Source organism: Colossoma macropomum, unplaced genomic scaffold (assembly GCF_904425465.1).
Source record: "Colossoma macropomum unplaced genomic scaffold, Colossoma_macropomum, whole genome shotgun sequence".
NCBI lineage: Eukaryota > Metazoa > Chordata > Actinopteri > Characiformes > Serrasalmidae > Colossoma > Colossoma macropomum.
The window spans coordinates 28,422,011-28,447,674 of NW_023494792.1; the positions used below are offsets into that span (position 1 = coordinate 28,422,011).

General features: G+C 42.1%; 1 protein-coding gene across 1 annotated transcript in view; it reads left to right on the plus strand.

Moving 5' to 3' along the window:
* The window catches only part of snd1 (staphylococcal nuclease and tudor domain containing 1), a 156,601-nt gene that overhangs the window by 23,021 nt on the left and 107,916 nt on the right, over positions 1-25,664 (plus strand). Inside the window, exons 11-15 of the mRNA XM_036576784.1 lie at positions 2,008-2,109; positions 7,787-7,893; positions 10,209-10,319; positions 11,681-11,753; positions 13,564-13,705. Of these exons, the coding sequence (XP_036432677.1) occupies positions 2,008-2,109; positions 7,787-7,893; positions 10,209-10,319; positions 11,681-11,753; positions 13,564-13,705 (535 nt within the window). The remainder of the gene's footprint in view (positions 1-2,007; positions 2,110-7,786; positions 7,894-10,208; positions 10,320-11,680; positions 11,754-13,563; positions 13,706-25,664) is intronic.

Sequence of the window (25,664 nt, forward strand, 5' to 3'; positions counted from 1 at the left end):
ATTTAACTTTCTACCTGTGCCATACCTCAGGCAAATATTTGAAATAATAGCCTGATAATAGCATTTTTTGATTAGAGAGAGTTGAGAGTGTTAGTCATGTATATTTTAATATTTTATTATTTTTGGTGATTTACTTTTTAAAATAATTAGTCTTAACATGGCCGTTGAGATTCATGGCTAAAGATGCTTTTCTGCATGACGAATGCCTTTTTTTTTCCTACCACATATCAGTGGAAAGCTGTTGTAGCCGTCTGTTGTAGCCGTCTGCTTCTTCCACATACGTTCTTATACGGTTCACTCACCAACCTGCTGTGTTCAAGCAGCGCATGCTTGATTTGCCAAATACAATAGAGACACATCCTTTCCCTCCCAGTCAGTGGACTCTCTCAGGGCTCTGGCAGCCCTCGATTTCACTGATCAAAGGAACATTGTGTTGAATCCATGCCTTTAAGTCTGTGGTCTGTATGATGGTGCGAGGCCACCAGACCTCTTTGCCGCAGCCACGTGTTGCTAACCCAGTCATATGGGTCACGTAATTATGTGAATTCATCTGGTCAGTGCCTGCTCGGCAGCACATAGATGTAGATAGGTGTTTTGTTTGTCCAAAAGAACATGGCCTTCTAATTGTCCTAACTCTTAGTCCTGCCTACACACTGTGGAGAGCCTGGTGTGTGCTATGCTCCAAACACTTCAACCTAGCACAAGGTGACAAAAAACATGTTCCCATCCCCCTCATGTGTGCTCACTTGCTTGAACACAACCCTGGCCGGCCTCCCTCTGTTTTTCGCTTAGGGAGAAGGAATTGCCATTGTTATTTATAGTTGGGTAGAAAGTGGGTTGTCCTTCCTTTCCCCGGCAGGGTTTTTATTTCTCTTCCCTGTTGAACACTATCTACACAATGTGGCACAGTTCAGCACCATTTGGATCAAGCTTATTCCTCCTCACCCAGTATACTAGCAAGCTGACCGCCCCAACCCAAGACATTGGCTAAATTTCACCTTTAATTGGGATTCTTAATTGAAAGACAGGATTAGGCACTTTTGCTAGGAACAAAAAAGTTGTTGCCAACTTTTGCTGGATTGAATCACCTTTACTGGTGCTTGCAGGGAAGATATTTAGCTCTGAATGTTTTTTTTTCTAAGAATTTCCTTTTTGAAGATTATGTATATAGGTTAAATCCCAAGTATTTACCCTGAGCATAAAGTTCTCCACAAGCAAAAGCATAGTCTGCTGTCACTGCATTTTGAACTTTCTCTAACTCAAACATAGCTGATTTTTGAACAGTTTTTAGCTTCCTGTACTCTGTTTGTTTCTGGTTGAGCTAGCACCCCCACCCCCCAAGCCCAAAACTCTGAGTGTTGTTGCCCTGAATGAACCGAATCTAAAAACTTCCATCTGCCTCGCAGCACCTGGCAGTGCAGAATCAGCAAGCCCGAACACCTGACGCTTACAGGAACACAAGTTTCCCTCCACCGAACGTTTCGACTCTTCTATTTTTAATACAGTGACAGGCGACTAGGGCCCACATATTAATTCATATGCGCCTGGCCACGTCTGCAATGCGGAGGTCTCAAATAGGTATTCTGACAATTTTTTGACAAAAGATAGAACATAACCTGATTTGCATTCAGTTTGTTTCCAGTTTTAGAATATGCCTTGCTTTGTGTGACTGTGTCATTCAGAGCAAAGAGCTCTAATCTGATCAGCACAGTGATACCCATACTCAGCCAGTTCCAGCATGTCAGCATGTGGGGGATGTGGGTAGAGCAGAATTATATGAAATTCAAAAAAGGGAAAAAAGTGGGCTGTGAGAGGATATTAAGGAGGAGAAGTGTAGGATCTGCAGATTAGGAAAAGTTAAAGGTGGCTCATTTTGGATAGGAGTCATTCAAGAGTGGATTAGGTTGTTGAGTGTTATGAATGATTTGAAAAGAAGAGCTTTTTTAAAACATTGATTTTCATCTCTCTCCTTTTCTCTCCTTCTCCCCTTCCTTTTCTGTCCCTCAGGAAAAGAACAAGGACAAGGACAAGCGCTTCCGTCCACTGTACGACATTCCTTACATGTTCGAGGCCAGAGAATTCCTGAGGAAGAAGCTGATAGGAAAAAAGGTGAGGTCTCAATACTTAGTTGGAATAGATTAACTTCTCAGTTAATGTGTTGATCTCGTTTTACCTATGTATGGTTAGGTTTTACTTTTCATACTCTTGGTGACTTGAAGAAGCTCCGTCTCACACCTTTTTCGCTCATTCACACGCATTCTCATGTGTGCACTTTCTGTCATTGTAAAGCATGATAATGTGATAACAGTGGCCAGAGATGTCAGTTGTGCAACAGACAAACTGCAGTAATGATAAATAAATAAATAAGATTTGGGGGATTGATAATGACATTTTAGTGTTAATGCTTAAGTAAATTCGCCCTAAGTTAAGTTTAAAAATGCAAGAATCATGAATGCATCAGTAATGCTGGAGGAACTTCTAAGAACGCTGTATCATAGGTGTCGTTGTTTGTCACATGTTGATGAGTTTGACTTTGTGCTCTGTTTTTGCAGAACGTGTAACACTAAGACTTTTTTCATGGCAGCATTTATTAAAAAAAATGAGTAAAACCTGTTCTGAGAAAAAGCTTTTCAGAATTGAATGCAGTATCGCTTCCACTTGTGCATAATTACGCTGTGTGGAAGTTAATCCATAAACGTTATCCTTCACTGACTATACTGTCTAATATTGTACCTTAGAATTATACATAAATCTATGTTTGTTTAAATTAAGACTGAGTGTGTCTAGGTTGAACCCAGATGTGAAGGCCAAGACTTGAAACAAGACCATTCTCTGTTGTTTTTCCTCGAATCAGGTTTCCACCATAATTGTGCAGTGTGATTGGCAATAGTGGGATAAAAGTGCAAGGTTGGGGGCAAAATCACTTCATCATCTAGGGCCATATTAAATGGTAATGGGTTGTGTAAAGTGAGGTTTATGGCTTGGGGTTTAAAAGACGCGGGGTAATGACACGTTCGTGCTGTGAGGTCCATTTAATGTAGAACCTCAGTGTGAGTCACATATTTGCTATACATTTGCACCCATGTACAATCTTTTGTGGCTTCATAAATATAGCAAGACCTCTTTCCCACTGAGATTTCACCAGCAATACACACATGGGCATTGGCAGAGGCAAAATCAGACTTCCATCTGTCCGTTACAAGTCTGTTTTCTTGACCTGTGATCATCTCTGGATGAAAACAGATAAAAGTGAAAATGAACTGGAGAGGAGGATCCAATGTGATTGCAAGTTGCAGTTATTTATTTCCTGCAATGCAAGTACAACTACTCTGTATTCTTCATCCTTAATTTCATACAGGCCAGCAGGGGCTAGCCCAAGGCCTGACATAGACCACTTTTTGGTCAGTCTGTTAAAAGAAGAACTTTTTAGAATGATTTCTTTTGTGTGTCTGAGAGCTTGGTGCTTACTTTACACAGTAAACATGGAAAGCGTTTTTAGAAATGCTCTGGTTTGTTTTGTTTTGTTGTTGCTAGGACACAAGGTTGTGTGTTCGTGTGTATAATGGGCCTTTGGCTGCGAGGCGAGAAACACTTCTGTCTCTGGCTACCTTGGCAACAGCAGTGACAAAATTTAACGAAATCCAGCACTCTTTAATAGAGTGTGAGGTGAAAACAGGTCCTTTGCAATGACAGAACCTCTTTACTACACAAAATAGGCCAATTTTTATGCTGGATAAAATGTCTCATCTGCTGCTGTTTATTGATGTCCAAAATTGATAGATGCAATGATTGCACTGTAGTATTTCACTTTCTTGTTATTACAGCTTAAGGTTTACACCAGGAGTCACCTCATAACCTGCACACTGCTTGCTGTGGGGTGCTTTGAGACTCAGTTTACTGCCTCCAGTTTCCCTCAGACTTCATTAAATAGCTGCGTTTGTGTCCAAGTCCAGCCTGAATTGACGGTCTGAAGCCTGCTCCGATCTCCTTGGTAACGGTCTTTGTACACAGGCCAGGGCACCCTTTAGAAGTTCTCAGAGACGTCTGAGACTATATGTCTGCATGTAGGAGCCAGACATGTTGTGTGAAATGTCAGTTGCATCTGTATGCATCTCAGCGTGCCTTCATACCTGCTGTACCTCAACTGTCAACTCAACAAAAGGAGAGGGGAAGGGGAGGAGCAGAGAGATACTGTACTTGAAGGAGTCCGTTTCAGGCCATGCTCTCTCCTTTGAAAAGAGCACTGAGAAGATGGGCACAGAGAGGGGAATTTACTGTGGACTGGGGAGCGGAGTGAAAGCCGCAAAGAAGCGCTTTTCTTTCCAGCCTCCTCACCCCCCCTCCAAAAAAAAAAAAATCCCCCACCCCACCCAATCCCCCCACCTTGCGTATTGAAGCAGCGCTCACTCGTGACATAATCCAAAGCTAGATTTGGCTAACTTTATAAGTAGCACTTCTGTAGAGGGTCTCAGCCTCAGCGAAAAAGTCAAATGAAAATGTTGCATTAATCCACTTATCAGGAAAGAGCACATTCGGATAATCCCGCCCGCTCAAAGTGGTTCCTGTTATGTGGGTGCGAGTATACTGCACGCGTTTGAGTTTCGCAAGTGTGTGCGTGTGTATGTGAGGTGAAAGAGAGGGAGAGGAAAGCAAGCGAGAAGTGTTTGATGTCTGTGTTTACGTGAGTGCACACAGAACCAAAGTTCTTACTTGTTTTTTCCCCGTTTTGCACAGGGCACACTGTTTCACTTATTTATTTATTTTTATCTGGAGTTGGACGGTGTTGTTGTGGTGTATGTACATGAGTGTGTTTTTGTACTCCAGGGGAATTGCAGACCCGTGTAATTGTCGTTGAACAAAGCAGCCAGCACCGGGCGCGTGGAGGGTAGCAACTGCAGACGTATGAAGTCGTCCCCTGGCTGAGCTTTAGAGGGAGTTACAGCCATGTGCTGGCCCGGCAGCTCACATTTAATCCATAAAATATGGATTACAGCCTCTCCCCACTACACCTAGCCCAAGTGCCTTAGATTCCTCATTCAGGGATGTAAGCCTGCAAAGCCCTCATGTTCAGCTATGCACGGCTCACCTTCCCTCTTGAACGTATACACACATCAGGAGCATGCGTTTAACCTGTGGCGCACAGGCTCAGGGCTAATGCCCCAGCCCAAGGAATTGCATCGTCATCACAGTCCTCCTTGCAGTAGAACTGTGTCTTACCAGGCTGTCAGAATGAATTTCATGGTTTGATTGTCCAACAAAATGACATTCAGGTCTATTACAATAGCTTCATGCTGTAAAATGCACTTACTCATGCTTATTTTACTTATGTATTATTGGACATGTGCCATTGGTACCTATGTGACTGTGCTTATTGCCTAGCTACAAAAGATGACAATTTTATCTCTTTAAAACTTCTAAATATTTGACTTTGAAGCCTCTCTGAATGTAAAGCTCTCTGAATGTAAAGCTATGCTTCAGCAGTCAAATGGAAGACATTCATATACCTAATAGCTCCTTGTTGTTGCAGATGCGTTGGAGTGAAAAATATTTGATAAAGAATTTTTCTAAGGCTGCTCCCACACACTTTTTATCTTGAGTGAATTAAACGGAGTAAAGTGAATTTTGTGAAAGTGGAACATGTAGGAGCAGTCTTTATTCATATGCGCTATTGGCACTTAAAATGGTAGAATGCAGTTTAAATCATCACAAATAGCTGTGCTAATAGACCGGAAACAGTTTCTCAAAAGCAAAGCTGGAATAACAGACAAAATCATAGCTTGTTTTAAACAGTTATGATTTTGATGAAATGGCCTGTGTGAAACTTCATGGCCACCAAAATGGGTCTGAACACTTGGTGTGTGGGAAGTTTGTTCTGGACAAAGTTCCAGAGCTGCTTTGAGAAGCTATTAGTTAGCGAGACATCGCCTAGTGAAAACCCTTAAATCCATCATCTGCTTTCCAGATGGCTGCTCTTGCACTCTGTCTCTCGCTTGGTCTTTAATTCCCTCTGACTTTCTCAATTTCTTTCTTGCAATTTCTCTTGTACTCTCACTTTCTATCTCACCTTCATTCTCTCTCTCTCTCTCTCTCGTGTGCATTCTCGCATTGCATGCTCTCTCTAGCACATTAGCTCCTTTTGTAATATTGTTTTGTTTGCATTTTTATTTTTTCTTTAAGGGTAGTGCAGGTCACCTGCCTGAGCTAATTACTCCTGCCCATTAGAGCTGAGCAGTCTCCTCCATACACAGGGAGAGAGATTGGGAGACCTACAAATGCATGATTAATAATAATAAAAAATAATTTTATGAAAATGTTTTATTTGTTGAGGCAGACACAGGGCATGGTCTGTGAAACTGCACCTGTAAGAGTCTACACAGGCAATATACAGGATTCCTTGGCAAAATGAATTTTCATTATGTCCATCAGACTGGGTTACATTCTAAGTCTCTGTGGCAGATTGATAGATCAGACAAAAAAGAGGAGAGGAAGAGAGCAGTTGAAGGAGTTGATGAGGGTTTTCACGCTAAGGGTCCTGTTTTCTGTTGCTGTATTATATGTGCCATATTTTCTCCTGATAGGGTAAAGCCTTTGATGTTTAGACAATTCTGGAGCCCTAAAACATGCTTTCTAATGTGAGAGTGTGTGTATGTAATGTTCCTGATCTCAAAAACCATTTCAAGAGCATAGCATCCATCTCTGCACCCCCAGCGGAGTGTGGGAGAGTGAGACAGGAAGACTGTGTCCTTGTCCTCGTGCTGGGCCTGTGCCTTCCAGATTAATATCCGCTTGCCTCTCCAACAGCCAGAGAGACAGGCTATCCGTCCTGTTCTTTGTACGGCCATCAAGAATTTGGTGGCAGTGGAATGGCCGGATTTGAGCCTCCCCCTGGGTGGGAATGTGTCCTCTCTCTAAATACCTGTTCCTGTGTGTTTGCTCGGCTTTAATGAGGAAAAGCAAGAGGCTGTCTGTTCCCTGTGGGAGGGTACAATAGCCTCCATGAGAGATGGGCACAGATGGAGACCAATTCTGACACAGGAGCACTTTGTTTACACTGCTGTCTCCTGGTTCGTTGTGAAATGAGCAGTTTGCGGTTGCCAAAGATGGTTATGCCATCCTCCCTTCCTGGATAGGACTGTTTTGGTTCAATTATTAAGTATTTGCTGGAGAGTTCTGCTAGCATTCAGAGTTATATTGATATTGCTCATGTTTGATTAGCGTGGGTAAATTTCTGAGTTACACACTTTGGAGGGGTGTGTGTCGATGGGCTCAATCCCCCACCCTCTGCTCGTTCCCCATACGTGATAAACAGTTTCCATGTATGGTTGGTACTCCTCTAGGGAGATCTACAGTCTAGCCTGACATGATTTACACTGACTGAGGGTGACCTTGGAAAGTAGCCCACAGACACAAACACACACACAGATGTGTGTGTGTTTGTCTGTACACATTTTTTGTCTCTCAGGCCCTCGTTGGATGAAACTGTACAATGCATCCATCTTTTACCAGCGAATGTACTTTGTGTTTGGTTCAGTACCAGTCATTTAGTTGATTTGTAAACCCTTGTAAGGAACACAAATTAGATTTGTTGCTCATTTGAGGCATAATTCTGTCACACTTGATGTTTTGTTATAAGCAGAATATTGCTATATAAGCAAATATTTCATATGAGAATCCAGTGGTCACTTCATATCTCCATAGCTGGACCCCTGACAGACTCAAGGTTGCTTGGTGGAGTATTGCCTTTTGGGTGTGACTGACTGTTGGAGTGCTTTGCGTGTGCTCTCAGGTCAATGTCACTGTGGATTACATCAGAGCTGCCACTACTGCTGCAGAAACTGGCCCTGTCCCTGCCTTCCCAGAACGCACCTGTGCCACAGTCACCATTGGAGGAATGTAAGTACAGCTGCAATTCATGAATCAATCCCTCAAGTCAACACTGTTGACTTTTCTATGTATTTAAATTACAACCTTGTTTTCCTCAAAGGTGGGACACTGTGCAAAATGTGAATAAAAACAGAATGTAATGATGTTCAAATAATTTAAATTATGATTATCTATATTTAATTGAAAATAGTACAAAGACAACAAATGTTGAAACTGAGAAATTGTGATGTTGTTTTTGAAGGATAGGTGCCCACTTTGAATTTGATGCCAGCAGCACGTTTCAAAAAAAGTTGGGATGAGGTACCAAAAGACTGGTTTAAAAAAAAAGAAAAAATGCCTGGTGGAACATCTTACAACTAATTTGGTTAATTGGCAACAGGTCAGTGACATGAATAGGTCAATAGGGGTTTAACACCTTTCTGTGAAAGACTGCATTTCTCAACACAAAATAGCAAAAAACTTGTACAGTACATAATCATTGGAAGGTTTAGAGAATTCAGTGTAATCTCTGTATGCAAGGGACAAGACCAAAAACCGAAGATGGCTGGCTGTGATCTTCAGGCCCTCAGGTGACACTGCTTTAAAAACAGGCAGTTCTGTAGTGGAAATCACTGCACACTTCTGAAAACTCTTGTTTGTGAACAGTTAATCGCTGCATCCACAAATGCAAGATAAAACTCTACCATGCAACGAAACCATATACAAACATGATCTGCCAATGTTGCTGCCTTCTCTGGGCTTGAGCTCATTTATGATGGACTGAGGAGAAGTGAGAAAGTATTATGTGGTCCACCGAATCAAAATTTGAATTTGCTTGCAATCCAGACCTGTACATTTTGCACAGCGTCCCAACTTTTTTGGAAATAGGGTTGTAATACAGAATTCTTGATGTGTGGCTTAATGTAATGTAGTAATGGGTTTTTGGATGAAGCTCTGTTATATCAGTACCCAAAGCTTAGTATCTTTCTTGCTGCTGTGTGTTTTGTAGGAAGCTGTTCGGGCATCAGTTTTTTTGTGAAGGTATAAATTCTATGGGGCTTGCAAGTTGCGGTATCCCTTTAAAGTGTTACCTGTACTTATTTGGTGATGCTAGCAAATTTGCTGCCTGCTGAGCTGTCCATTAAAAATGTAGATTCCGGGAAGAGAGACTAATGAACAAGGCCTAATAAAATTTTGAAGCCCCTAAATACCTACTTCCCCTCATTTTGATGCCTTTCTTCATAAGGTAAAATAAGGATGAGGTTAGCTGAACTCTGATCCAAAACCTCTAGGATGGGATTAAGTCCACTTGAGTTTCAGTGTAGTATTTATTGATTGATTGACTGACTGACTGACTGACTGACACTGACTTACCTACTTGCTTACTTGACTTGGATTAAAAGTTTCTGTCCCTAAAACTGTCCTGAGCCGTTTATTGTTAAATTTTGATGATTTTCAACACTGTCCCAGCTTAGTGTATTACTTGCCCTGCAGTAGTTAATATTGAACACTGAACATGTGTCCCTGCTGTCTCACACACAGCACACACTCTCTCGTATTTAAGGCCATGATGCAGGAGTGTTAGGTCGTTCTATGCTCAAGGCTGAACTGATTACCCAGCATGCACTAACAAACAGCAAAGAGCAGAGTGAGTAACAGGTGGCAACGAGATCCTGGGGCTGAGCCACATAGCTGCATGACCTGCATATATATATTTTTTTTTTATCAGAGCAGGATAGTCAAATCATAAAATCTTTCAATCACGTTACCTTTGTGTTTCTGATTAACTTTTGTGCACCTCATTTTGCACCACCAGTCGTGACTTCTGTAGTCATGGGGGAGTCAGTGCCCAAGTGTCATGCTTGTGTATAATGGATGGAGGCTGGCAAACAGGAACATCATTACAGCAGGGCTGCTTCACTCACTGTGAGCTGCTCAATTTGTAATTTGAAAATGAGCAGGAAAAAAACCCTCTTGTTCCAGATGGGGAAGTGGGACAGTAGGGAAATAAGTTTGTGCCCTTTTGTCTGATTTTCCCCCAATCAGCCGTCTCTGCTTGCTTATGCAGTACCTCCCTTCTGACACTTAACCACCATCACTGGATTCTTCAGTTAAAGCCCAGATTTGCAGTTGTTGCAGTGCTGATATAACAAGGAGTTAATCTCACAGTACAGGTTGTTTTTAATCTGATTTGCCTCCAGGAGGATCGCTTCCTACTCAGCCTAAAAACCTAAACACTGGAAAACCAGCCCACACTTTCAGTCAGAGGCCTTTCAGTCTTGGTTCTGACTTTCTCTCTCTCTCTCTCTCTCTCTCTCTCTCTCTCTCTCTCTCTCTCTCTGTAGAAATATTGCTGAGGCCCTGGTCAGTAAAGGCCTTGCTACAGTAATCAGATATCGTCAGGATGATGATCAGAGGTCCTCTCACTACGATGAGCTGCTTGCTGCAGAGGCAAGGTAAGACCACACCCACAAACAGAAAACTAGTGTTAATGCTTGGTTTCCTCTCCACTCAGAGATCAGTAGCTGTGCAGGTTGGTCCTCCATGTGCTTCTGCTTTTCTTTCTATTGGCCTGTTTTTAATTTCTTTCTCTGTTGTTGATACATGCCTTCCAGACTTGGTGATACACCTGTCATGAAATAGATGCTAGCTTTTGTTGCTATGTGATTAAGATATGGAGAGGTGGAAAGTGTAGAGGATAAGTTGTTTGTGAACTGTGGGTAAGGTATAGGGAGGATAAACTAAATCGGATTCCAGGTGAGAGCATCAGGCACCATATGCATGCAGTCCCTTTTGTATGAGGCAGTATGTCACAGCCAGTAAATCATCTGAATTATCTCATTTCATATAGACAGTAACAGTCCTGTGGCTTTCACCACAGTGTGTTAAATCACACCTTCCTTAACACGTTGTCCATGAATATAATTATATGGATTACTGGTTCTGAGGGATGCAGCGATGTAGATTTAGAGTTTAATGCAGTGGACATGATTAAGATCAAGGGGGTCTGCCATAGACCAACCCTAGGACAGAAAGCTTTCAAGTGTGGCATCTTTAGCTGCTTTTCTCTTTCTTTTTTCTCCAATTTTACACACACAGCTTTTCTCTCCGTTTTCTCTCTCTGTCTCTCCTCTGTCTCTGCATAATGCTCCCTTGTGGACTAGGTGAGGATGAGAGGCACGGTGGTCTCAAATTTATTTTTAGAAGTGATTGCTGGTTGTTACCCCATACCCTCTGAGAAATCTACCTTAGCACGCACACACACACACACACTCAGTCTCCCACAGAACAAGATTAGACATTAGGGAAGATAGAGCCACCTTTAGACCCAGAGCCATCTGCCTTAAAGAGGCCAAAGTCATGTACCTCATTCTCTACAGCCTGTCTCTAATCTGCAGGGGCCCGTGGGCTCTACCGCTCTTACTTACAAACATTTCATAGGGCTCCAATTTTCCTTATGCACTATTAATGCCTCCCCACATAGCGCAGGGGGGCACGCTGTTTTGTTCCTATAATACACAGTGCCTCTGTAATAGGCTTTGCTAATGCTGCTGTATGATACCTTAGAGTGCAGAGCCACTGGGTCTGGATTACCCATAAGAAACAGTAAAGGACTTTTATGCCTCCAGCAGCTTGTTGGCGGGTGAGCGGAGGCCATGTGGATGGCTGTCCTGTTTAAGTGTTGATTTCTCTGGCCGGGTCTGCGATGGTTTTCTGGGCTTTATGGTCTAAAGGAATGCTCCATCTTTTTCCAGTATAGCCCCTCTTTAATACCCTCAATGACTGGCCATAATGCTGTTTGCTTGAATCATTGCAGGGCCATCAAGAACGGGAAAGGACTTCACAGCAAGAAGGAGGTACCCATTCACAGAGTGGCTGACATCTCAGGGGTAGGTGTATGTGTTTCATGTTTGTTTCTTGTGTGTTTGCATGAAGTGTCAAGATACACATGAATTTCTTTTTTCTTTTTTTTTCTTTTTTCCCTGATGGTTGTGAAGATTGGGCTTAGAAAACTATTGTATCTCTATTGTTTACCCCCCCCCCCAAAAAAATAAATAAATAATACAGTGTGGCTATAAGTGGGTGCCTTCTTTCCAAGCTTTAGTTGTTTAATTGCTGCTCTCTAACCCATGTCTCAATCTCTGTGATGCTGGAGTCCTCTGACAGCAGATTCATGATGGCTGTAGCTTCCATTTCCCTTCACATTAATTTGATGAAGGCCTCTCTAAATATAGCCCGCTCCATTAATAAAGTAATCTCAGTTGTAGCGCTTAAGTTGTTTACGTGTGCCAGGGGCCAGGGCCATGCTGGGTATGAATCTTGATTGGGCTGCTCACCAAATGAAGATTAAATTTTACTCGGGCCAATAAAGTTTGTTAGCTCAGTAATGAGAGAAGATATACTCCTCCCACTGCATGTAAAACATGAAAGTGACGTTTAACAGGCCCCGACTTTGTTCTAACCCTTTCTGTCATGTTATTTTATCTCCTTTTTTTCTTCTTTATTCTCTCTCTCTCTCTCTCTCTCTCTCTCTCTCTCTCTCTCTCTCTCTCTCTCTCCCTCCCTCTCTCCCTCTCTCCCTCCCTCCCTCTGTCTTAAATCTCAAGTTTATGAGGATGGTCCAGGGGTTTTTAATGAACTACATTTCACTCTTCTGTGCAGTGTGTCACCTGGGCTTATAGAGGAGAAGAATTCAGAAGGAGGCACATCACTAGCCTTTTACCTGAGTGAAAGCAAGTGTGATAGGTTGTGTGTGTTGGGATATCCAGAGATCTCCAGGTTCTGGCTGTTTTTGATGGTGTTTCGAACTGCAGCTTCTTATAATGAGCATTTTAATTAGACAAATCCAAAAATAGCTTCTGGTATATGATGTGTTATCCTTGCATTCCTCTCCTCTGTCAGCTCTGTCTCAGGGAAAAAAAATCCTGTGTGGGTCACAGCTGTAGGATATTTCCAGCTGGAGTGGGTGGCTCTCTCTTTGGCCCAGGGTGACTCACAGGAAACAGCTTGACTTAAATTAAGCCTTCATACCCCAGTCTCCAAGCATCCGCTTACCTATCTGTAAAACCGCTGGCTGTCAGACTTGGAAAAAATGAGCACGTAACCACTGAAATTATAGACATGCCCTTTCCACTTAAAATGGCATTGCTTGTATTCATACATGACTCTCTCTCTTCTCTCATTATTATCTAGTCTTATCTCTCAAATATAAATGCACTATAGCAGCCATCATTTAAGTTAAAGATGCGTAATACCCATATAGATGATTACTTGTGTGTGTACATATTCCGAATGCATTATGCGGTTGATAGTAGCATATCTCCTCCAAATCCAAAACCCCATCATGCAAGCTATTACATATTTTTGTTCACATCTAAATTTCCATTCTGTCCCATTTTATTTCAGCCTTGGCCTCTAAATGCGTCGAAAGCTGCATGATATTGCCTTATCAAGATTTATTGCTGTGAACTACACACAAGAAGGAAAGAATAAATTAATTAAACATATAGCAGAAACTCTTTCAGTACTGGGGGGAAAAATCAGGCTTACTGGAAAGTGGGAGGCCTGAAAGATGTTGTTGAGGTGTAGTTGACACCTTGTTGTGCATTTTTCATTACTCCACTGGCATTATTAGGCAGTAATTACTAAAGCTTAAAGAACATTTGAAAATTATGTGCCTTTTTGCATATTTCTGTGCAGGAGACCCAAAAAGCCAAGCAGTTTCTGCCATTCCTGCAGAGGGCCGGCCGTTCAGAGGCAGTGGTTGAATATGTGTTCAGTGGCTCCAGACTCAAGCTCTACATGCCCAAAGAGACGTGCCTCATCACCTTCTTGCTCGCTGGTAAGAGTCAAATGAACACTCAATGGCTTTTCCCTGTCATGCTGGTCACATGCTGCTGGTGCACTGCATGTAGCTGATCCTTGTATCAGGATCCTGGAATATAATTTTTTTGCTAGCTTCTTATTTGAATTTTCTGCTCCAGCTTAAATGTTGCAGCAGTTATGTTCCGGCGCCTCACTGCTGCCCCATTTGAGGTTGAACCATGTGGTGCATGTTGCACTTGTTTGACCTGCAGAAGCTGATAAAATTGGTAGAACAGAGAGAGACGTCTTTTTATTTTGCTACCGTGAGGAAAAGGGTCAGTTCGCCAGCTAAATTTCTCCAGTAACACTGGAGTTTAAGCGCTGAGCGAGGGCTTATTGATGCTGTTGACGTTTCGCTTATTTCCAGCTTAGTTGAGAAGCATCAGGTGCTTTGATTCTGATAAAGGTCGGTGGGCTGTAGCTGGTCTCCTGGTCTTCACTCGGGTGGTTTGCATGGTTTGTGACCCTGGCCCTCCAATGCTACTGTGAATAGTGAAAAACTTATCTTAGCCGAGTTGAAAGGCCACAGTGGCTAGCTTGGAGGGCAGGCCTTTTAGTAGTCTGCCCTCCTATATGTATCTTTTGTGTGTATTTGTGTGAGAGAAATCAAAATTTTGTTTGGAACTGACTGACTGTGCTGTAGAAATGTAGATATTATGATATTTACATTTGAGAACCATATCCAGTGCCTTTATTACATAACAAATGACTACAATCCCAGAAACGAATTCTGCACACTATTTGCTACATTTTTCCACATGCTACAATTTTCTATGGATTTGTTCATGGATGCTTCTGTTCTTTCCGTCCTCACCCAGAGTAATTATTTACCTCCAAAACCAAGAGAGAGGAGGGAGGCCCATCCACTCCCTGTAGGAGGACATACATTCACCCCCCGCTTTAGCCAGGCTTAATGACGCGTGCCTGCACTGTAGATATTTCAATTAATTTGCTAATTTGTTTCTAAGCGTCCTCCCTTGTTTTTCCATGCTCGTCCGGTTCTTTTGTAATTAGTTTTTCCATGAGGAATTTTTTTTGACTGAATCCCTGCTGCAAGCGACTTTGGTCGCTCAGGTTTCCCCCTTCCCTGTTCTTCCTCAAGCAGTGGCTCCCCTAAGGGTGTCTTTTTCTTTCGCTCATGTTCCTTCCATTGCTGGTCCCTGCCCCCCTCCCCCCACCCCCTTCTGCCTGATCACTGAAATTGTTTTATTCCATCAGGCTTATTACCAGAGCCTATTAAAGGCATTTCAGCAGCAGGTGGCGGCGGGTCTGATGAAGCCATTTGCCATAGACCAGAGACAGCATGTGAGTTCTGTAATACACTTGCATTAGACTGAAATGAATGCTGATGGCAACAAACTGTCGCTCCTTGTTCTTAAGCCAAGATGATTATAACTTATAACTATAATCTCCTTTTTCTCTTTTCTTTTTTCTTCCCTTGTGAACTTTTTATAGTGCAGATGGTTGTGTGTGAGCCGTAACCTTGAGGCCTGTGCACATTTATTGAGCCTACGTGACCTTATGTTTACTGTAGTTCTGTCTCCTTCTTTTTGTTTGGCCTTTTATCATGATTAACTTGAATATGTTTTCTTCAGCATGGTGGCAATCTCTAACTGCTTAACCCTCATAGCTTCTCTGTGGTCAGTTTGTTTGTGTGCAGACTCTTGCCCTAAACATTTATACGTGACTTGTCCCTTGAATATATCTGAGCTGTGTTTGTTTCTGTGCATGTACACAGGTTGTATGAAGGGAGAGGCGGCATTTGGGCCTGTAATCGTTCTGCATGTACGTTCCATGTTAAAGCCCACTCCCAGCACACACAGCCAATTAATAGCACTCATGGCCTCAAGTGGCAGAAAGGGTCTGATAATACCAAGACCCTGATGAGAGAGAGGGAGCGTGCAGTGCTTTCATTCACTCACGCTTTCATTACGCCTCTCAGACTCCTATTAATGTTGCCATGGAGGAGGCTTCCCACGGGCGAGCTAGCAAAGGTTACCGCATTAAAACTCAGAAATCCCCTTCCCTCCCCCATCCTTTTAATCCTCTCTTGCTCCCTTTCCATGTTTACATATCCATTTTCTTACATGACTTGCTGTATGCATATTTCATTCCGCCACAGGAATGCACTTCTCCTGCTCAATGAAATAAACATGCTCAGATGCTGGAGTAGGCACATTGGCTGCAGTAACAGGAGATGAGAGCCATTTGATGCTTCTTGTTGCTGTGAACCCTTAAAACTTGTCACCTATGTCTCACGCAGTGTCAGTTTTGCCTTGTTTTAAGAAATGTATTGGAGCCTTTTTTAGTTTTTTTTGACAGGATAAAGGTAGTTGATCATTTTAAGCATAATTTATAATTTAATACAAAATCTTTAGTCTTACAGACTTACAGTAATTTGTCAGTTTTCACACTCACCCCTTCTTGGTTCAGAAGTTAGATTCCTTTGGTAATGAAATATCTGTTGAAATGGCAGAGTGCAGCTTTGATTCCAAAGAAGCAGGGCACACTCTGTTGGGAGTAAAGTGTGTGAAATTTCATGTTGTGTTTATTTTTACATTAGCCTGCCTTGTTTCTTTTTTTGTGAGGACTTCTCTTTGTGTTTGTGTGCACTTTTGCCTGCTGCTGAGGCCAGCTGCGCATCCGTGTGTCCTTAGCTACACCCCTCTGCTCATTCTCTGCAGTAGCAGTCAGAAACTTCCCTCATCGTAAGGACCACCTACACCCCCCCCCTTTGGAGAGATACCCTTTCTTATTTCCGGCCGAGAGACAGACAGAGAGATGCTTCCAGTCATAGCTAAAGGGAGGAGGAGAGGAGAGGTAGCTGAGAAGCAGACATCAAAGTGTGCTGTGGGGGCCAAGGGACTGGGGAAGAGATGGGAGGGGTCGGTGGGGTGGTGGGGAGTAAGGGCTGCTCCTTCCGTTTCTGGGCCGCCTCTCATCCCGCTGCAATTTTCAGAAGCTTCAGAACTTCTCTCACGCAGCACATCCAGCTCAGGTGCTTCAGAGAGGAGGTCAGTCCGCAGTTGTGGGCTGCGTGTGTACGTGTGCACTGGTTTATCTCTGTGTGTGTGTGTGTGTGTGTGTGTGTGTGTGTGTGTGTGTTTTCTTCTTTCCTCCCTCCCTTCTTTTTTTCATGTATTCTTGGATTGAGGGCTTAGGGAGTCTCAACAGCCTGCACTATAAGGTTTGGGTGATTTTGGCAAGACAGCAATTATCTTTTCTAGTTTTTACAAGCTTTTCTTTCTTTAACCTTCTGCTGTTCTTCTCTCAGATCTTGTTGGGTAAAGTGTTTCCTTGGTAAGAGATCTTTTGAGGAAACTTTTTCCTCTTACCAACTAGTGACCTTAGCTAAAGCCGCACCAACACTGCAACAAAAATCAAATCTCAGCGCGCAAAGAGACCTTTAATGTAACAGTAGAGCCAGAGCAGTAAGTTCACTAGTCTAGAATTGCGTGTATCAGATTACTGAGCAAATTTGTATTTAGTGTGTTTGTGGACAGATCACATCGCATCTACAAGTGCTAATTGAACACCACATTCCAAAACCATAGACATTAACTCAGGGATTTGCATTCACATATTTCAGTATCCTTAAGAGTGCATGAACAGATATTTGGTTAGGAAAAACATCTCATCACCTAGTATTAACATATCATTAAACATAGTAAACTAGTGCCAGCAGGCTAAAAAACAGTAGCATTAATGAAAATTGAACTGCTCACAAAAGTGTACTTCTGAAAACATCTGCACTTTTTCTGTTCAGTGAACATGCCATCATATTAGTTTGTTGAGGTAACCCTGAGAACAAAAATATATACATTGTTTTCAGTTCTACCTAACCCCAGCAAGAGAACTTGACCTAGCTGCATCTCTTAAACAGCAATATGTCTTTGGCAACACACTTGCTTTATGGCAACTGTGCTTCATTGTAGCAAACTAGAATATACTTACTTAGTCTTAAACACAAGCAAAGCTGTTGGACTTGATAGCCCTGTTAAAGTTTCACTGAATTGTTGATTTGTATATCTTCTCCCTGAGTTTCTGTGATGCAGCAATTTAAATATCCAAATAGTGATTTCAGTATTCAAGTACTGGTACCTGGAACGGTTAACAGGAGTACTCAAGTACCTGTGCGTTCTATATCAACTCTTATGTCCCTTCACTGCTATAACAGCCTTCACTCTTCTGGGAAGGCTTTACACTAGATTTTAGAACATGACTGCTGGGATTTGCTCAGCATTAGTGAGGTCAGGTACTGATGTTGGGCCATAAGGTATGACTCACAGTCACTGTTCCAATTCATCCCAAAGGTGTTGGATGAGATTGATGTCAGGGCTCTGTGAGGGTCTGGCAAGTTTTTTCACACCAAACATTTCTTTCTGGAACTCGCTCTGTGCACTAGAGCATCTTCATGGTTAAACAGGAAAGGACCTTCCTCAAACTGTTGCCACCAAGTTGGAAACTCACAGTTCTCTAGAGCAGTGGTTCTCCAAGTTTTCCTCAAGTTCACCCAGATGGTCCAGATTTTTGCTCCATCGTAACTTGTAACACAAAAATGAAAAATGCCAAAGGAGCATTTTGAGAACCAGTGCTTTAGAATGTCACTGTATGCTTGAACTGTGGACCTACACCATGAAAACAGACCGTTTTCCTCCTCCACCAAACTTTTCATTTAGTGCTATACTTTGGGGCAGGTAGTGTTCACCTGCCGTCTGCCAAGCCCTGAAACTACAGGAACGCTCTCAGTAAAATTAATAATGCCCACTTTACATACAGTCTTTTGCCAAACTCTGTGATATGGTTCATTACTTTTTTTTATTTTATTATTTTTTTTATTGGATAAAGATGCCATATTGTATTCAGAATGCACAGGATATGTTCTTTGGTTTGTTTTTCTGATTTGTGCTTCGAGTTATTTTATATTCTGTGTTCTGATTGAAATCATTTTAGTGCCTTAAATCTTGTACCCCTGTCTGCTCACACTAAATGTCTTCTGCCATTCAGTAAGTGACATTCAATAGATAAAATGGGTGACATTTGTCATTGTGTGCTGGTGTGTGAGGCACTCTTATCGTGTCTAGGAGCTGTAGTTTGAGCGAGGATCTCGCTGCAGCGCTGCAGCTTACGGTGAATCACTATTCCTGGAAAAACAAAAACGGTAGTGCCGCATTAGCCACGTGCGTGCATGTGTGTCTCCAGAAAAGATGCTATTAGGAAAGGGACGCAGTGCAATTTGTTCAATCAAGTCCCTCTCATGTGAATGAGTTCATTAGGAATTTCTGCTATCTCTGTTTTGATTAGCAGTAGCTCTTCAGCATATTTAGAAGGTTGTAAATTTAAGTGTGTGCATCCGCGTGTCAGCTCTTCCAGAATCATTGGCCTGTTCTGTATATTTCATGATAGAATGGACAAATCAAGCTGTACATTTTTCAAAGCTTTTTCCTGTCTTTGTCTGTCTTGTATGGCATTTATACAAACTAATTCACTGTATAGATGCTAATCCAATGCAGTGTTATTGGCCAAGAAAGCATTTGTAGAATTCAGAATACCTGAAGATGGGTTTAATGCAGTGCTGCCAGTGTTGGTAGAGTATATGGCTCTCTTGTGCTGTGTTGGCGTTCCTTTGCTTCCAGTGGTGCTGCAAAACAATGGAGTGTTGACTCCATTGTGGAATTGAAGCAAGAGTTTTACCCTTCCAGCATTGCTGTTACCTGGTACTGATTGAGGAGGTCTAGGGCTCGGAGCTGTTCAATGCATCGTGCACTTGTCTGAGTGGTTTTGATTATGGCGCTGTAGCTTTTCTTCTGAAGAGTGGCCTTGGGTGGCTTGTCATGCACTTAGAAGGATAAGGCAGGTTGAGTCATACATTCACACGTGCATTTTTCATACCCTTGCAGTGTATGGAGAGAGGAAAGCATGAGCCCTGGGAATTGGGCAGCAGGAATAGGGGTATATTTTATGTAGGAACTGGAGTAGCAGTTCTTGCTTCTCACTTGCAGCGCCTGCTTAACTCTTCAGCTTACACCTACGAGCAACAAAGGGCAGAGTCTTTCCCTCACACCCTTTCGCTCTGCCTTGCAAAGAGACTATAAAGATGTACGAGAGATGGTTGACGTAGCCTCTCAGCAAGAATATCTGCCTTGTCCTCTCTGAACGTGAAGTGACTTTCTTACTTAAATGTGAAAGCACTCTGTGTGGGAGAGAGAAACAGTATTGCACAGACATCAGTGCGTCCCCCAAAACTCAGATGTGCTGCAGGTGTGTTTTTACTGGGAGCAAATGAAGTGTATGTGTTTTGCTTTTGCTCCCGATTATATGTATGTATTCAAAGCATATTCATACGCTGCCATCCTAACCACCCTCCAGCTCTGTGTGAGGCTTGTGTACATGCGTCAGGAAGTGTTTCCATCTCAGAGCACGTTTATCTTACCCTGTGGAAAAACATGTTGGCTAAGACTATGTTCAGGCCAGTGCAACCCTGGGCAGGTAAACAGAAAATGTGTACAAAACGCACAAGCGTTAGAGAGAGCAGGGCACAACCTAACTCATTTTGACTTTTGCCAGATAATTTTAGAAGTGTTTAAGGAAGATTAATAATTTTTCTTTATATAAGCAACCTATGCATCTCTGCTACAAATGAAAACAGAAACTTTGTTTGCAGCACCTGCCATCTGTGAACAACTCTGCTGAAAGCAGAGTGAGTGCGAACATTCCAACTAATCCCATAGGCAGGGGTAGTTGGAGATGGAGGAGCTTGTTGTAATATTCATACACAATTTAATAGAGTTTTATGTTTGAACTAGACAAGTTTTCCAGCTAAAACACATGTTTATATGTATGTAAATATGATTAACGAATGTGTGTTGAATGTGGCAATTTTATTTCTAAGCACAAATATAAGAGCTAATAATTTTTGATGAATCCCTGTGTAAAAACAACTTGTATTCAGAATTCATATGGGGTAAATGGACTTCTCATTGTGCATTTGGAGAGACCTGGCTGTAACACCGTGTTGAAAATTAACCCCTTCAAGTGTAGGCTGTAATTTATCACGACTAGTTCTCACAGAGTTGTTCTGAGCTGTGAAATAGTGCTGCATCACAGTCTTCAGCAGGTTGATAAAGCAATATAGGTGTAAACTCTGATTTATACACACGCCACTCAGTCATCGAAAAACACTTACGATGAAAAGAGTTACATTTAGTGAATAAATATAATCTCCAGGGTGAATCTCGAGAAATATCTGTCTGATTGCTGTCAAAATTCTCGGACGACGAGCTATGAGAACATGAATAAAAGCACATTCTACTTGAACCTGTTTAACTGTGCCCAGCTCTCCTCTGGACAACGCATATAGAAACAAATGCAATTCAAAATACAGTATAAAGAACCTGGATAATAACTCGTCATATAATTAAATTCCTAACACTGATTGAATACCCACTTTCAGTGTTTTTGCCTTCCCCCTCCATCCACAGTTGTACGCACACACATACGTACATCACATGATTTTGTAGTGCAGTTATTTCAGGGTCACTGTGCAGTCAGGCTGTGAGGTTGTGAGTTGTAAGTGTCTACTGTTGTGTTGTGTAAGTGTTGTTGTGTTTGGGTTTATTTATTTTTAGTGCATGTGATTTTAGTGGAAGTTACTACTTCCCCTTCTGGTTGTTATTGGCAGTACACACATGCGTTCTCTCTCTCCCCTGTTTTCCCCTTGTAGCCCCTCCCCCCATCTTCACCACTCTTTTCTCTCTTCCTCTGTTCCCCTGATGAAGGGAAACAGTGAGAAAATGAAGGAGAAGGAGAGCACTTGCAGTGCAGAAAGCCTTGCTGCAGTCCTAATATGAGTCATGGTGTCTAAGTCACACGCTGCAGCTCATCGGAGATCAGGGCATCGCTGCCATCTGTGCTTTTCTGTTCAGCTATACATTCACACTCTGTACCACTCTAACAGCCACATGCTTCTGTTGCTTTATTTACATTTGTAACATTTCTATTTCTTGATGTTGAGGATGAAAAGCTCAGGTCCTGAAGGGCAACAGCACTGAGAACCTTCCTTTGATTTTCTTGCCCTGGCACATCTGAAACAGTAATGAGTTGCATTAAATGTGTTAGAGAATGATGAACACTAAAACATACAGTGATGTGACCCTCTCTTATCTTTACTGTCTTTAGCAGTAATTTTTTAAGCATTTCCTTATGTACTACTTCAACGAAATTATATAGGGATGCACAAATATGAAATTGCTAGACTGGTAATATGAACTGGATATCTACAGTAATTCTACAGTTTTTTTTAAAAACCCATTTCAAACATACACTGTCAGGAAAAAAGGTTTCACTTAATTTTTTAAATCGAAAAGGCTGGAGACAAGAGGGTGTATGGAGTCAATATAGCTTAAAATGTAATTGCAATGAAATATGGTACAATTATGTTCTCTAACTAAAGGTACTAAAATGTACCCTTGAGGGTACCACCCTGGAGATAAGAGAAGAACTACCATAAGGTAACTTGTATTTAGTTACTGAGAATGTATAATACGTATGTGAAGTGTTGTGAGTGTAAACAATTAAAACAAACCCTGCTGTTGTTGCTCTGTTAGAACTGTTTGTTCACGGCAAATGTGAACGCTGCCACCTGAACCCTGGCTTGGACCAAATGAGCTTACCGAGAACCCCTGAGGAGTGGTTTGTTTGGAATATGAGTGCAAAAGTGCGAATGGACCAAAGATGTCTAAACATCAAGTTTTAGGCATTTTATTAAAATGGTAAGACACCTGAGACTGTGTGGTTTAACAATTTCACTTTGCTTTGTATCGTGAAGCACAGTGACACACAACCTCTCATGGCTTACTGCTTTAGAATATCACAAGACATACATAAAACCCAGTAGCTAGCAGGCCTGGTAGACAGAGCACAGCCATTCTGTGAGGAAAGCGGCTAGCCTGGAGATTCAGATTTTACAGCGGATGAAGTTGTGGACGAGCTTTCAACACGGGCGTCGGATACGGCTGTTCTGAACGACGTTCTCCTCTTTGTTTACTCTTTGAGGCCAGTTTGTCTGCAACAGGTCACACCAGTAAAGACAATGTAAAGAGTGAGTACTGCGCCTCAGCTCAAAATAAATAAATTCAAGATCAAGAGAAACATTCCATAAAACTGTAATGATTTCCGTAAGTATGTTTAAATTACTGCACTCAGCCTGAGAGGGTCAGGGTCGTACGCTTTTCATCTGATACTAACACAGCACCTGCAACACATTAGGAAGTTTTTGTGAAAAATCATTGAAAGGAATGAAATGATCGCATTTGCATATGAATGAATATTTAATTTCGGGTTGAGTCATAAAATCCACCAGTCACAGGATTGAGATGCAGAATTGGTTCACATTTTCTTGTACAGTTCGGGCCCTCTTACTTGTAGCTCAGAAAAAAAAGAAAAGCCTGTCTGTTCCACTTTGTTCTTATGGCCTTCTGCTGCATTTGCTTCCTTCCACCTTTTGTTATCTTTGTCATTCAAATAAATGTGTGTTCCATAGCATTCAATGGTATATCTATTATGGTTGCCTGTTATCTCTTGCATACTTGGTATTTCTGACTTCACATGGCTGTGATGGCTTGTTCACTGTACAGGGCTTTTCAGTGAACTCGAGCGTGAAGTTTCAGGATTGTGATGCTTTTTGGTTTGCCTTTGGCTGCTGGGTGGGGTGTGGTGGGGTTGGGGGGTGGTAAGAAGGAAAATGTAAAATCACCCAGTGTCACCAAGATAAAATCACTCTCTGTAGCAGAAGGGGGGTGAGTGTGTGTGTGTGTGTGTGTGGTGTTTTCCCCCTCCCCCTTCCTTTATTTCACGGAGTCTACGGTGACCGGGGTGGGGGGGGTGGGGAGTGGAAGGATGTTGCTTGATTAGCGTGGGTGACATTTCGTTTGATTCCTTTTCTTCTAATTGACTGAGCCGAGCTGAATGAGATGGGCTGCTGTGTTCTGCTTGGCTTGACTTGCCCGGTGGAGAAGCTCCATTTTTCAGGGGTACTGAGTGAGCTGATGACGATTTAAAGTCATTAAGCCTCTGAGGAAAAAAATGGCTGCTGAACGTGCACCCTTTCTCACAGCAGAGACCCAAAGAATGGTGTTTTCCTTGAAAAGAAATTTCTGTCAGCCTCGCAAAAAGCAATTATAAAAAGCAATTTTTTGTGTTTTTGTGTTTGGTCTACAAAATGTTGGTTCAGAAAATCTGCTCTCCTCACTCATTTAACGTTTTGTTTGTGTGTGGAAAGTTCATATGTACACTTAATGATTCTGGTTTAATCTGGCCCTTGTCTGTTAGTCTTGTGTTCCACTTGCCACTCTGAACCAGTTAAATGAATCCCTGACACTGATGCTGTTTGTGGAAACTGCCTACTGCCTTTGAGCATGCCGGACACTTGGAGCAATATAAATGCTAATCTAGAGACGATTTACTGACTATTAAGAAGTAATTGAGTTGTTTCATTTTGCCAGTGCTGAATACTGTGGGATGGGTACATTTTATGTTGTTTGCTGTTCTTTCCCCTGCGTCAGAGGGAAAGCTATCTGTCGGAATGGAGAGGAGGGGGGTGCTGACAGCATGTAGTAAGGCTAGAAGCTTCAAAGGCCTATTCTGGATCTTGAAGGTTGGAATTATCCCTAGTTTGTGAGTGTAGTATGTCTGTTTCTGATTCTGAGATTTGAGTTTTTTTTTGTGTGATTTCTGTGTGGATGGAGCCACTACTAACAATTCAACAGTTTCTAGAGGGGCAGTATGACCATTCTAAGAAACAGCTCCATCATCCTGCTGAGTTAGGTTAAAGTAAATATTATGGGTTAAGGGCTTGTTTTAGCTTTCTAAAAATAAGATCCCCATCCAGATGTAGAAACAAAAAAGTGCAAAGATGAATCATCAGATGATATTGCCTTTTTCATCTGAAGTAAGATTTGTTTTGTACACATTATAGTAAATTGTAATTGTTAAATTTAGGATTTTGTATAAGAGTGTGATGACAAATGTGTTTTTTTATATTTAGACTGACAGATACTAAGTTGTACATTGCATTTTGAGATCTAGTATGAGCTATTTTACATAGTATAAGTGTTTTTTTGTGTGTGTGTGTTGAGTGGGGTTTTTAAGTGTGAGTAAGTAGTAAGGGTCATTGCAGGCCTACTGTATATGGAGAAGCAGTAAGTGTCCAGTATTGATTAGTGCACTGAAAGAGCGCAGTGGGATATTAAGGGCAATGCTGCTTTGTTAGCATGAGGTTAACAGGTGCAAGCTGGCATTGGTTCTTTCTGCCGCAATCAATAAACTTACAACTTAGAATGAAATGCTTTACTAGGCTCCACCAGATGGGAGTGTGTATGAAATTTAGAGGGAGATGGACTGAAAGGCAGGATGAGAGGCGTGTACTTCATGCACGTTAGTAGAGTGCTGCTCTGGATGCGGCAGCAAGTGTATTGTAGTTTCCAGGAGTCCTTCCTGCTCTCAGAAGTCAACAGTGTTTGAAGCTTGATGTGGAGACAAAAGCGTGCGGGGGCATGATTGAACTGATCTGGGCATGAAAGCGTCCGGTGGAGCTCTGCAGCAGCCCTGCACCCGGCATGTGGAGTGCTCCACACGCCACTCCTCTCACCTTATGCACTGCTGCTGCTCACTGCTGTGCTCCACACATTCATAAGCAGCTCATAGAACAGCCCTAATGTTCCAACGTGGCTAACAATCAATGGGAGCAAGCTGAGCACCAAAGCCAACTGTTATCATGAGCATGCCACCTGTTGGGATTCATGCTGTGTTAGCTTCTTTGGATTTTTTTTTTGCTGATCTATCGCTTAAACATGTACTGTGGGTCTATTTTATTTATTTATATACACAATACAGAAGTAATGTAGCCGGTATAAACGATAAGGGATCTTAAAAAAGCA